This window comes from Cervus elaphus, chromosome 15 (genome assembly GCF_910594005.1).
Source record: "Cervus elaphus chromosome 15, mCerEla1.1, whole genome shotgun sequence".
NCBI classification, from domain to species: domain Eukaryota; kingdom Metazoa; phylum Chordata; class Mammalia; order Artiodactyla; family Cervidae; genus Cervus; species Cervus elaphus.
In genome coordinates this window covers 7,128,324-7,141,580 of record NC_057829.1, presented here as the reverse complement: position 1 = coordinate 7,141,580, position 13,257 = coordinate 7,128,324, and the positions used below count along the sequence as shown (strand labels likewise).

Below are 13,257 nucleotides of genomic sequence, written 5' to 3'. Positions count from 1 at the left end.
TTTCTTACCTACACTATAATTACTTTAACTATTTTGAGATACACAACAATGGTGCTCTATCCTGCTTTCTCTGCTAATGTGTGATGTCTTAAGGGTCTTTAAGTCACACAGTCAATGAAAACGTCTGTTTCCTCAGATCATCATTGTAGGAATCTTTTAAGAAATCACTTTTAAGAAATCACTGGACAATTCTGAAAAGATATGACATGTATTTTGTATTTCCCAAAATGCCTAGCCCAAAACCAGGTATGCTTAATATATTCACTGGGAATCACTGACAGAAAAAAATTACAAAGTAAAACCTATAAGTAGACAGTTTACTTGCCCTCATTCTTGCTGGACTATTTAAGTTCCCATCTTTTGCCTAACGCCTCTCTCAGGACACAAGGAAGAAGGCAACTGTCAAGCTTCTATTTCTCACTCACCCACCACATTAACAAGGGTGTCATGCATCTGGTACAACCACAAACACCAGGCTCTCAGACTCTGCGGGGTGCTGACCACCAGCATCTCACTCACACTGTGATATACACACAGGATGCGCCCATGTGGTCAGAAAATTACTCCCCCGGCTATAAACTTCCGAACTCTAGCAAACAAAAGAATGGCTCTGGCAGTTACCTTCTCCACTCTAGTTTTTTAAAAAGTAACCAAAACAATCAATTTTCTGTAAATCTAAGGTTGTGATATATAGACGGCCATCTTTTCCCTTTCTTTCCTGACTTTTGAATACATATTACCTTTGGTCATTGTTCATCCTATATGCAGATTAAATATTAATACAAAAGGAAAAAATACATATATTTCATAGCCAGGGTCACTTTCTACATCACAAAGCCTAGAATGAAGAAAAGGCTTAGTAGAGGAAATCCTGCTACTCGGCAAACAAAAAAACATTGGTTCCATGCTTTGCTTACCAACAGAGCTCATCAGAAAGAAACACAGGTCTCCAATCCAAAGAAGTGGGACATTTCTAAGATACAAGGTCTTATAAAAAGTTTTTCTTCTTTTTTAATCTTTCTAAGTATGTATAAAGCAACAGTTTTGACACAATGGATATTCTGTTTATAACTTTTTCCTAAGCCCAGGTTCCTTTTTTCTTTGACTTATTTTGCTAATTTTTGAAACCAAATAGAGATACTTAGAAAGAATGGCAAACTGCAGTATATATTCCATAATCACTCCCATGCTACAGATTCCAATACTGGTACCGTGCTATATACAAAGGTGAAAGTGTGTACTAAATTTCAATGGACAATTGTATAATTCTGACAAAATTTACATTATCCTGAAAGAAAGGAACTAGTTCGACAATACTGATTATAACAGTCCTAGGAATCTCCTAGTAGGATGGTGCTTATAATCAACATTGTAAAAAAATTTTTAAATTTAAGCTAATGAGTTAAAAAGAAATTCTTTACTGATACATACTCTTTATTTCTTCTGGAAGAAAAGAAATATAAGTGACTAAAAACTTCTGTAATTTCAGTCCCAATGGAGAAACACTTCCTATCAGCTGGCCTGGGGACCTACAGACAAAGGGGGTTAAAAAACAAACATATAAAATCTACTTACAAGTAAGCATACTGAGACTAAGTGCAATACGGCTCAAACGTCTTTCAGCAATAACACCATCTTCTTCTGAACCTGCATTTTATTTTTCAGTAATCTTGAGAATCCCTGATTACAAAAACATCAGGATATGCCAGAAAAACTGACGTGAGTTAGTAACAGGTTATACTAAGCAGGCATAGATCTTCTTTTTATGACACTTAATCTGACACATGTGCATCAATCTTGCCAAATAGTATCATTTTAAGAAAAGTCTAGAAATGATAATGTAAAATTATATTTTATTATTTCTAACACATACTACTTAAAATCTTTAAGTATTAAGTAAAAGACATACGTTAGTCATAAACCACTTTTGCAAAAGCATTTAATTGCTAACATCTACTAAAGACACTTTTTTTCTGTTTATTTTGCTTCTGCCAGGAACATTATCTGTTAACTGAACACACTAGTATGGGAGGAAATTGAAGGTATTTCATAATAAATGTGTTTGTCAATTCTCAGAAACCACCAAGTTGGTTTTACTGCTCTCCAGTAAAACATCTGCTCTCTGTCTGCTTCAGAAAACTATTCAACAGTAATGAGTTATTCGAAAAATAAAAATAATTGACAAACCAAGCATTGATATGTCTTTTCGATATTAAACAGGACTGAATATTAATATAACTTAGCACAGGTTGATTTAAAATTTTTAAAGAAGCTGACTGTCAAGAGTATTTTCTATTAGATTACACAAAAGTGAAAGTGTTAGTTACTGAGTCTTGTCCAACTCTTTTGTGACCCCATGGACTGAAGCCCTCCAGGTTTCTCTGCCCATAGTTTTTCCCAGGCAAGAATACTGGAGTGGGTCGCCATTTCCTTCTCCAGGAGCTCTTCCCTACCCAGAGACTGAACCTGGGTCTCCTGCACTGCAGGCACCATAAAATTCCAAGAGGGCAGAAGTCAGGAGTAAGGGAAAGAAAGTCCCTATGTGAGGTGTCCTTCCCCAAAGCCCAAGAAAGGATGGGTGAAAAAGAGAAACACCAGATATAATTACTAGAAGGACAAGAAGAATCACAAACCCAGAAGGGACAACATGGTAAGAAAAAGCAGAATGTCTATGAGGCAACATATATTTATCCACCAAATGCATTATTAACAATCTGGTCATATTTCATAATCATATTAAATTTATAATCAAATACATTGCTGCATTGCTGCTAAATATAATGCATGTTTACCTGCTGTATAGAGAGCTCTCTGAAAGTGCATTCATTAATGGTCCAATGATAAACTAAAAAAAAAAACAGGAAAAAAAATTTGACGTTAAGCTGTAACTGTAATTTTGAAAAGTCAACTTGCCCTAACTGTACATCCTATGCAGGGTTACTGAAGAGCTGTTATAAGCAATCTCTTATGCTGCAGGCTGATTTATGATAGCCTTGGAGGATACCTTAATCCCAGGTATTACACCAAACTTTCCAACCTGATAAAAATGTATAGAATACTAAGAGAGCATGTGCTGTGCTGAGGAGGAGGAAAGGAATCCAAAGAAAGAACACATGGTAGAAAATAAAGGTAGTGACTAGTGAAAAACGAGATAGCTTCCCTGGTGGCTCAGACGGTAAAGCATCTGCTTACAATGCGGGAGACCTGGGTTTGATCCCTGGGGCGGGAAGATTCCCTGGAGAAGGGAATGGCAACCCACTCCAGTATTCATGCCGGGCAAATCCCATGGACCAAGGAACCTGGTGGGCTACAGTCCATGGGGTCGCAAAGAGTCGGACACAAGTGAGCAACTTCACTTCAGTGAAAAACAGAAAGATACCCAAGAGAAAACTTAAGCACCTATGCCTGGACGATAAATGGGGAAAAGTATATCTTCGAAAACATCAGTAGACAAAAGCAAGCTTTCAGGAAGTGCAAGAAGGCTAGGAGAATGTAGAAAAAGGATGCATACTAAAACACTGTACATGTACTTGGATAATTAGGGATGTTTAGGTTACCTCTAAATGAGAGGTAAATTACTGTTCCTAAGTCTGTGATCATCCAACTCACGTCATCATAACAGGACTTAAAATCACAGCTGTAATTCTCACAGTGTCTTCACTTTGTGTGATTTCTGAGAAGTGGAAGTACACATTCTCATAACATAGTTCAAAAGGCAGCCCCTGCTCAGTGCAGCAGATAGGAGTTCACTGACTCAGAACCGGAGGAGTAGCATCACTAGACAAAGAGCAGTAATTCAGTGCTTCAGAACCATGGAGACAGTATCACTCAGTTCAGTTCAGTCGCTCAGGCGTGTCCGACTCTGCGACCCCATGAATCGTAGCACACCAGGCCTCCCTGTCCATCACCAACTCCTGGAGTTTACTCAAACCCATGTCCATCGAGTCAGCGATGCCATCCAACCATCTCATTCTCTGTCGTCCCCTTCTCTTCCTGCCCTCAATCTTTCCCAGCATCAGGGTCTTTTCCAATGAGTCAGCTCTCTGCATCAGGTGGCTGGAGTACTGGAGTTTCAGCTTCAGCATCAGTCCTTCCAATGAACATCCAGGACTGATCTCCTCTAGGATGGACCGGTTGGATCTCCTTGCAGTCCAAGGGACTCTCAAGAGTCTTCTCCAACACCACAGTTCAAAAGCATCAATTTTTCGGCACTCAGCTTTCTTCACAGTCCAACTCTCACATCCATGCATGACCACTGGAAAAACCACAGCCTTGACTAGACGGACCTTTGTTGGCAAAGTAATGTCTCTGCTTTTTAATATGCTATCCAGGTTGGTCATAACTTTCCTTCCAAGGAGTAAGCATCTTTTAATTTCATGACTGCAATCACCATCTGCAGTGATTTTGGAGCCCAAAAAAATAAAGTCTGTCACTGTTTCCACTGTTTCCCCATCTATTTGCCATGAAGTGATGGGACCAGATGCCATGATCTTAGTTTTCTGAATGTTGAGCTTTAAGCCAACTTTTTCACTCTCCTCTTTCACTTTCATCAAGAGGCTCTTTAGTTCCTCTTCACTTTCTGCCATAAGGGTGGTGTCACCTGCATATTTGAGGTTATTGATATTTCTCCCAGCAAACTGGATTCCAGCTTGTGCTTCTTCCAGCCCAGCGTTTCTCATGATGTACTCTGCATATAAGTTAAATAAGCAGGGTGACTATATACAGCTTTGACGTACTCCTTTTTCTATTTGGAAGCAGTCTGTTGTTCCATGTCCAGTTCTAACTGTTGCTCCCTGACCTGCATATAGGTTTCTCAAGAGGCAAGTCAGGAGGTCTGGTATTCCCAACTCTTTCAGAATTTTCCACAGTTTATTGTGATCTAACACACTTCTATCCCAGGGTTCATGCTGCTGACTTTTGTTCAGAATACAGATAACAAAGGACTACCTTTCATCACGGTAATGATGCAGGCAGCCTGTCGACAAAGTCCAAGTATGAGAGCCTCATTTAGAGATAAAGGGTTTGTTTTCACCAAATCTCTAAAGTGTTAGTTGCAATTTTCAAGCCCCAGCATATACTTTTGAAGATCACATAAAATACAACAAGTGCCTTCGCCTCTTATCTTCTGACAAAGGGAACAAGGGAAGGGAGAGGCTGCCATTACCTCAGAAATTTCTGGTGAAAATGGAAGAATCCTTGTTTCATACAGTTCCAAAAAATGGGTAACGCCTTCTTTAGTCAGGATTTTGTTTTCACTTTCAAACATTCTTTTATAAATACACAGATGCCAGGATGGGTGAAAGAGCCAGCATCCTGTGAAAATAAACACCCAAAGTTGACTTTGATTCTCACATTAAATTGCTCCACATAGACTATATATTCATAAATAAACACACACACAAACACATTAACTTCATTACAACAATCATGTTCAAAGGTGTTTAATTACTGAATAACCAAAGGAACTTCAGTATTTGGTCTTCCATTTTCAGTTTCATTTAGAAAGACTGCAAGCTAATGTCATGGTGACTACAGTGTACAAAATTAAATGTGACTCCACACAACCAGGTTGGAACTTCAGGTTTGGGGTGATTTCATCCAATTCTCTCTCCTTACTTCAATCCATTTTTCATACAGAAACCCGAAACTGTCTTTCCTCTGTTTAAAACCCTTGAGTGGCTTCTCAAAACTCAGAACAAAATCCAAACCAGGCATGAAACTGCCCCTGACAACTACTGCAGCCTCAGGCCACCCCTCCCGCACCACCAAGCTGTGCCCCACTAGTCCGGTCTCTGCCCCACGGAGCTGCTGCCATCTCAGGGCTTCTGCACCCAGAGCTGTCTGCCCCACTGAGTCACCCCTAAGGCAGGCCTCAGCTGCTTGCCTCACCAAGGAATGGCCTCACTAGTATTCCATTCCTGCCACTTCTTTGTTGTCTGTCTAGAACTTTATAATCAAAGCCAGTTTTCCGTGGAAAACAGACCAAAAATCAAGTGAAAAATAGTTCTTCTGTCTTACCACTTACCCCAGTGCTCCGTATGTATTGGACACTAAGTGTGCATCTAGTAAGTAAATACATGAATGAGTGAGAAACAAAAAATGAAATAAGTATGTACCTTAGAGATACTTTAACTCTTTTCAAATATCCTTAACATTTTTAGGAAAAAAATTCAGCATTTTAAACTCATAGCATTCTATAAATAAACCGGTCCGTTTTTGTATGTTATTTACATCAAGATGCTTGTTCAATTCTTTGGCAGTGGTAATTTTTCAAAATATGTCACTGCTATTTGGTTTGTTTTGCCGAGAGCTGTGGGCAAAATGTGGTAATAAGAGAATCACTTTAACAGTAAATGCGTAAGTGAAGTCACAACAGGATTTAATTAAATTCTAGCCCCAGGTGGGACTATAGATTCTTATAGTCTGTGAAAAATTCCAGTGTATCAGAAAACAACCATAGCAATCAGCTGAATAACGCTCAATTCCTAAGGGGTCACACTATTAAAGTTGTAATTATCTAAAGCAGGCACTGAAACCCATTTGCCTAGGTTAACTCTCACGTGTAAACATGATAATGCAGCATTTCATCATTCATATGAATACAAATGTTAGCCTGCGTTTAGTTGTCTCATTTATCTAAACTTAATTTCGTAAGATAATTTTAGGAAGCTCCAGTTTCATTTTATTTCTCCTAAAAAGCCCTCATAATATAGTACTGATTAAGGACTTAAAAACTATATTTAAAATAGTATCTTAGAATTTTCCCTTCCCCAGAAGTCCAACCTACAGAACAATGGCTGAAACTCTAAGAAAGCAACTTTAACACTGAAACAGATATATTAAGAGAACAAAGCTGAAAAGCAGTTAGTATATATAATACCAAACAATGCTTATTAAAAAATGAATAATACACCATACATAAAACATTACCAAAGAGTCCTTATCTTTTAAGGATATATACTGAAATAATTACAGATGAAATGATATGCTGTCTAGGAATGTGCTTCAAAATCATTTGATGAAGAAGGAGCAGATGAGGCCACATGCAATATAAGGCAGAAACTGGCCACAAGTTGATCACTGCAGAAGCTAGGTGATAGGGTTCATCATACAAACTCTTCTCCTTCTGTAAATGTTTGAAATTTTCCATAATGATAAGTTTATAAAATTACCATGCCTCTAAATTACAGAAAACTCTGCAGCCATTTAAAACTAAATTCTCAAAGATAAGGACATAGGTAAGTGCACTCAGATATACTGCTGAGTGAGAAAAAACATTATGAACAATTCACAAGGTATGTATCTGGAATATTAGCAGCTGTCTCCTGGTAGCAGTGAATTTATATATGCATATAACATTCTCCACAATGAACAAGAATTAATTATAAAATAAGGGGGAAAATGATGCATCATAAAAAATCAAAATAAAAGCAACCATTACCATTTTCCTCTGACACTGCGTATTCAAACAGACTGTTTAGCTTTGGTAAAACTGGCTTTATAACATGTATCTGAAAACAAAAGCAAAAAGCCATAGGAAATGAAAATTCACCTTTAAAAACCAAAGTATTGTTACATATTTATATAAGTCACTCTTCTGTTCTTCCCCCCACAACCTCCACCCTCCCTGACCCCACCACACCCATGCAAAAAAATGTGCAGAAGGTGCCTGATTTTTCCAGTTTTTAAATCATACAAATTCAAGTAAGACTGAATATGGCAAAGCTAATAAATATAACGTAGAACATAGTTACAGTAACATTACATTTATAGAATATCATAAATTATGTCATGTGATCCTTAACTGTCCTGGGAAGCAGGTACGGCTGATACCACCAATATTACAAAGATGAAAAAATACTGAAATGCTTTCTCTAGTCACTCAGGTTGTTCAAGGCCACACATTTAGACATAGAGCCAGCTCAGGGTTCAACGCTCTTTTTTCTTAGACTCCTGCAAATACCAGCGTCTAGTGTACATATCCTACAAACTAAAGGCAACTAACTTAAGAGTTTCTGAACAGTGAGGGTGTTATGGATGCACTGATTAAGGAAAACCATAGTTTATATAAATTTAGAACTGTTTTTCGTTTAGTCCTCATCCCCACATCTACATACATTTAGCACATATGAGTACTTCTTTCCTTTAGTCAACAAACAATGGGTTTAGACTGACACCTCACAGTGACTCCATGATGGCTGGCCCCCCAGCGATCTCCAGCTTACGTACTGGGAACCCCTATAACAGGTCTCCAAGTGTGGTCCCTAGAACGGCAGCGTATGCGTCTCCTGGGAATATGTAAAATATCTGAATTCTCAGGCCACACCACAGACCTAATCAGAAACTGTGCAGACCAGATCCAGCAACTGATACTTTAATAAGGCACCAGGATGATTCTAATGAATGTCAATCTAAATGTTAACCTCTAAAGAGATTCCTAATTTAAAAACTCCATGTTCCTATATTAATTCAAAGTCATCTGAAAATGATTTTTCAGGTTTTTTTTTTTTTAGGTTTTTTTCAGGTTTCTATTCTCAGAACCAGAGAATGCAAAGATGTAAGAACTGAAAGAAAAGAAAGAAAGCCTACAAAATCAAAGGGTCATTATTACTTAATAACAACTGATCTCAGGTTTTAAGTAACATTTTCCTCACTGTGTATTTCTTTGGAGATTATCTATAACATAGAGAAACTAAAAACGAACAAACATTTTAAAAGTAAATGTCAAGGGAAGATCAAATAAGACCAAATCCTTTGAATGATAAATTAAGTCAACCAAAGTATTCTTTAATTTCCTGATCCTGAGTTTACGTTGTTGTTGTTCAGTCCCTCAGCTGTGTCCAGTTCCTTGTGACCCCATGGACTGCAGCACGCCAGGCCTCCCTGTCCCTCCACATCTTTCCAAGTTTGCCCAAGTTCATGTCCATTGCATCAGTGATGTCATCCAGCCATCTAATCCTCTTGACCCCTTTTTCTCCTTCTGCCTTCAATCTTTCCAGGCATCAGGGACTTTACATATGAGTCAGCTATTCACATCAGGTGACCAAAAAGTTGGCGCTTCAGTTTCAGCATCAGTCCTTTGAATGAGTATTCAGGGTTGATTTCCCTTAAGATTGACTGGTTTGATCTCCTTGCTGTCCAAGGAACACAGGAGTCTTCTCCAGCACCGCAGTTTGAAGGCTCTTTGCTCTGGCTCTCTGCCTTCTTTACGGTCTAGCTCTCACAACCGTACGTGACCACTGGGAAGACCACAGCCTTGACTATAGAGACATTTATTGGCAGAGTGATCTCTCTGCCTTTCAACACACTGTCTAGGTTTGTCACAGCTTTCCCGCTGAGAAGCAACTGTCTTCTGATTTCATGGCTGCAGTCACCATCCATAGTGATTTTAGAGCCCAAGAAGAGGAAATCTGTCACTGCTTCCACCATTTCCCTTTCTATTTGCCATGAAATAATGGGGCTGGATGCCATGATCTTAGTTTTTTCTTTTAAATATTTAGTTTTAAGCCAGCTCTTTCACTCTCCTCCTTCCTGAGTTCACATTCAACCTTAAATTGCAGCTATGCTGGAAAAGAAAACAGGATTCCCTGGTAGCTCAGATGGTAAAGAGTCTGCCTGCAATGTGGGAGATCTGAGTTTGATCCCTGGGTCCGGAAGATCCCCTGGAGAAGGAAATGGTAACCCACTCCAATATTCGTGCCTGAAAAATCCCATGGAGAGAGGAGCTTGGCAGGCTATAGCTCATAGCGTTGGGCTATAGCTCATAGCGTTGCAGAGAGTTGGACATAACTGAGTGACTTCACTCACTCACTCACTCATGCTGGAAAACAAAGTATGCTAATGTATTCCATTATGCTATATCCAAGTTGACCTTTTTGTACTGGTTCTACAGAATGTTTGGGGAAAAAAAAGAAAGAAACTGCACCTATACAGGATTTGATAAAATATGAAAACACTTACCTGATTTCCTTCAAGAGTTTCCATAATTAAAATATAGTTTTCCCAAAACTTTAGAAGTTCATCTTTTTTCTTCTCAGACCACCAAAACAGACTTGGGCCTGATATGGTTTAAAAAAGAAAATCAGTTTCTAGATTTAGTTTCTAAATAGAAAATGTTGTTTCTAAATATAAGGAGACAACAATATGCCAACTACAGCAATAACAAAATCCAAAGCCAGCTCAACTAGAGTGACTCAACCCCAACAATCTAACAGAGTACCTATCTCTAAGGCATAAATAATGCAGTTGCTACTGAAAAAAGGTAATCTCATTGCCAAGAGATAAAACAGAAAACAAAATCAGACTCAAAGATGGTCCAAAAATGGAACTTACATATACCTATGATTAGTAGGTTAAAGGATCTAATGGAAAAGATAGACAACAGGCACAAACAGATGGGGATTTCCAGGAGATAGAAACTAAAAAAGTGTCAGGTTGAACTGACAGAAAAGACATAAAGGAACCTTTGATTAAATTATCAGATATTCAAGATCTTAAAGATAAGAACTCCAGGAAAAGAGCTTCAACAAAAGATCAGGTGAAGGGAGTCCCCCAGATGAAAGTGAAGGCAGATCTAAGAATGTCAGTGGTGTGCACAAGGCTGAGCTTGTAATGGGACTTCAGAAGAGACTTCTTCAAGAAAATTTATAATGACTGATGATCTCACTTTGTACAGGAAAGATTTAAACAACTAACTAAGAATCTAGGTCTGAATTAGTGGTAAGTATGGAGGCAACCAAACATAAATGACAAATATAGGGAAAACTTGCAGGAAGGAAAAAATAAATCATAGATTACTACATAGATCACTGGTGAACAGTACTGTCCTAGTTGTAATTTTGTTGAACTCACATTTAATCAAAATTGCAAATAGGATAAAGGATTTTATGATATTACTAGAGATTATGTCAAGATATAGGGATAGACACCAAAATAATCAACAAAAGAGGTAAAAGTGGCTGCTCTTTGAAATGAAGGAAATATAGATGGGAGGCAAGCATAAGACTATTCCTTATCTTTAAAACTGCAGAATGATTGACACTTTAAAATAAATGAGTGCTTAACTTTGGTAATTAAAAAAAATGTTTTCCAGTGACAACTCTCACTGGATGATCACCAACTTGCGGGCTATTAAAATATCTACTGTCTGATGTTTTAAACGTGTATAAAAATCTAATCTACTCACAACTTCAGTGGAACAAAAATCTTTTACTAGTATAAATAGGTAGGCAGCCACAGTTGAAAGGATAGAAATTTTCCATCCATTAAGGCAGTTTTGACTCAATCAATCCATTTTGGACTTTGATAGATCAAAATAAATTTAAGATGACTGAAGTGTATTTTCACACATTTATTTCAGTGAACAAACTGATCAACAGTAACAAACCAAACTAAAGGGAGGCCTTGCTATTTTGTCTACTTTTATCCTGTAAAAAACTGGTAGGATGCACAGGCTCAAAACGTAAAATAAATAAAAAAATTAAAACCTCATTCTATTAAATCAACGCAAAAATACCCTCCGCCAAAGGTCGATTTAAGGCCCATATACTTAACTAATATTAATAAATCCTCCTAAGAGAACTACCGAAGGATTGTGATGGTTTTCCCATGACAAAATTCTAATACTCAAGGCTCAATTCGTCGGTCAGTACATGTAAATACTTTTCCTTTCAATTTGATGAGGGCTATTCCTTCTTTTCTATTTGAATGAGTCCACTATATAGTGCAATTTTGGTCTGTTAATATCCTGCTGGACTAGTTCCTAAATTATTCCACGAATGCAGTATTCCACCCGCTCTGGGCAAGAGAATTCATCCTAAATGCGGACTGTTCTAACAGTGCTGCAGTGATTTGCTACAGTTCAGAGAACACCCTTGAGATGAGGTTCCCAAGGTTTTTCAGGCTCTATGGGGACCACGAGAATAACCAAATTCTGGAAGAATCGCGGAGAAGGCCCCGGAAGCAGAAGGGCCTCCCTCGCAGAAAGTCAAGTAGGGGTGGGCCTGGGGGCAGAGAGGCAAGTACCGGCTCCTTCGTCGGCGGCGCACGCGCAGTCGGTCCCCAGTTCCGCCGACACCTCCACAGCCCGCTGCAGCAGGTAGCGCGCCCGCTTGCGCGTCAGGGCGTCCTCAGACCAGGCCAGTCCGGCCTGCACCGTGCTCCAGAAGCGCCCGCAGCGCCGGGCGTCCAGGCCCGCCTCGCGCGCGGCGGGCACGCTGTCTGCGCCGGGCTCGGGCAGTAGCTTCTCAGCCAGGGCGCTCAGAATCAGCAGCTGCGACCCGACGCGGCCCGGCCCCTCAGGCATCCCGGGCACGACCAGCCCGCCCCACACAGCTCGCAGAGCCGCCCCGCCGCAGCGGCCCAGAGCCGGCAGCAGCCGCCCGGCAACCAGCGCCGCAGCGTCCTGGGAAGGCCCCGCCTTGTCCCCACCCAGCGCCAGCGCGAGAGCGGCCCGCGCCACTCGCTCCAGCAGGGGCGCGTCCTCGTGAGGCCGCAGGCAGGGCCCCACGGCCGCCAGCACCTCCACGGCCGCCTCGGCGGCCCCTTCGAGGCCGGGCGCAGGCCCCGCATTGAGCAGGTCGCACAGCGCCTCCTCAGCCAGCGCGGCCGCCAGCTGTGGGCCCCCGGCCAGGCGGGCGCACGAGCGCAGGGCAGCGCCTGCCGCCCTCAGCACTCGCCGGCGCTGGCGGGCCGCGGGACCGGGGTCATCCGCGCCGCCCGCTGGGCACCCGCGCAGGCCCCGCAGCAGCGGCACCAGATACCCGGCGGCGACCTCGCGCGCCGCCTCCGGGAGCGCGCCCGCGCCGCCGCCGCCGCCGCGCGCTTCCTCATCCTCCAGTCGCTGCAGAAGAAAACACAGGGTCTCCACGCGCTCCGCAGATGCCTCCCCGCGGCACAGCGCCCCAAGCAGGACCCGGGGGTCCCGGCTCTGCGAGAGCAGCGCATCCGCCAGCACCCACTCCATTTGCCCCGCGCGCCGCCGACCCCGGGCGCCCAGAGGAAGGCGCCAGCGTGCGCGAGTGCGTGCGCGTGCGCGGCTGTTCCGAGCACGCGCCCGCAGGTAGGGGGCTTGCAGCCCCGCCCTGGTCCAGGTCGCCGCGCTTTGGGCAGGTCCCATCAGAATGGCCTGGGTAACTTTTTAAAGAAGAAAAGAGGCTCTCTCGTGAAACGTTAATGTAGTATCTACACCAACTCCATCGATTCTTAATTGGGGATTGGCCTGCCCATGGGGCTCTAAATCATTTTAGAGTGCCATGA

At 41.5% G+C, this 13,257-nt stretch overlaps 1 protein-coding gene across 6 annotated transcripts in view; it reads right to left on the bottom strand.

The window, feature by feature from the left end:
- Window positions 1-13,008, bottom strand: part of TARBP1 (TAR (HIV-1) RNA binding protein 1) — a 62,130-nt gene extending 49,122 nt beyond the window's left edge. For 3 of the 6 annotated variants that reach the window (XR_006345351.1, XR_006345352.1, XM_043925737.1), the window contains exons 1-6: window positions 12,025-13,007; window positions 9,961-10,058; window positions 7,442-7,511; window positions 5,165-5,313; window positions 2,793-2,845; window positions 1,432-1,529 (exon numbers count right to left, since the gene is read on the bottom strand). Coding sequence is in view for 3 of the 6 variants with exons in the window: in XM_043925737.1 (XP_043781672.1) it covers window positions 1,432-1,529; window positions 2,793-2,845; window positions 5,165-5,313; window positions 7,442-7,511; window positions 9,961-10,058; window positions 12,025-12,964 (1,408 nt within the window). In the remaining 3 variants the exon portion in view is untranslated. Of the gene's footprint in view, window positions 1-1,431; window positions 1,530-2,792; window positions 2,846-5,164; window positions 5,314-7,441; window positions 7,512-9,960; window positions 10,059-12,024 lie in introns of all 6 variants that reach the window. The other 3 variants (XR_006345353.1, XM_043925736.1, XM_043925735.1) reach the window with 3 other exon arrangements.
- Between the last annotated feature and the right edge of the window lie 249 nt (window positions 13,009-13,257).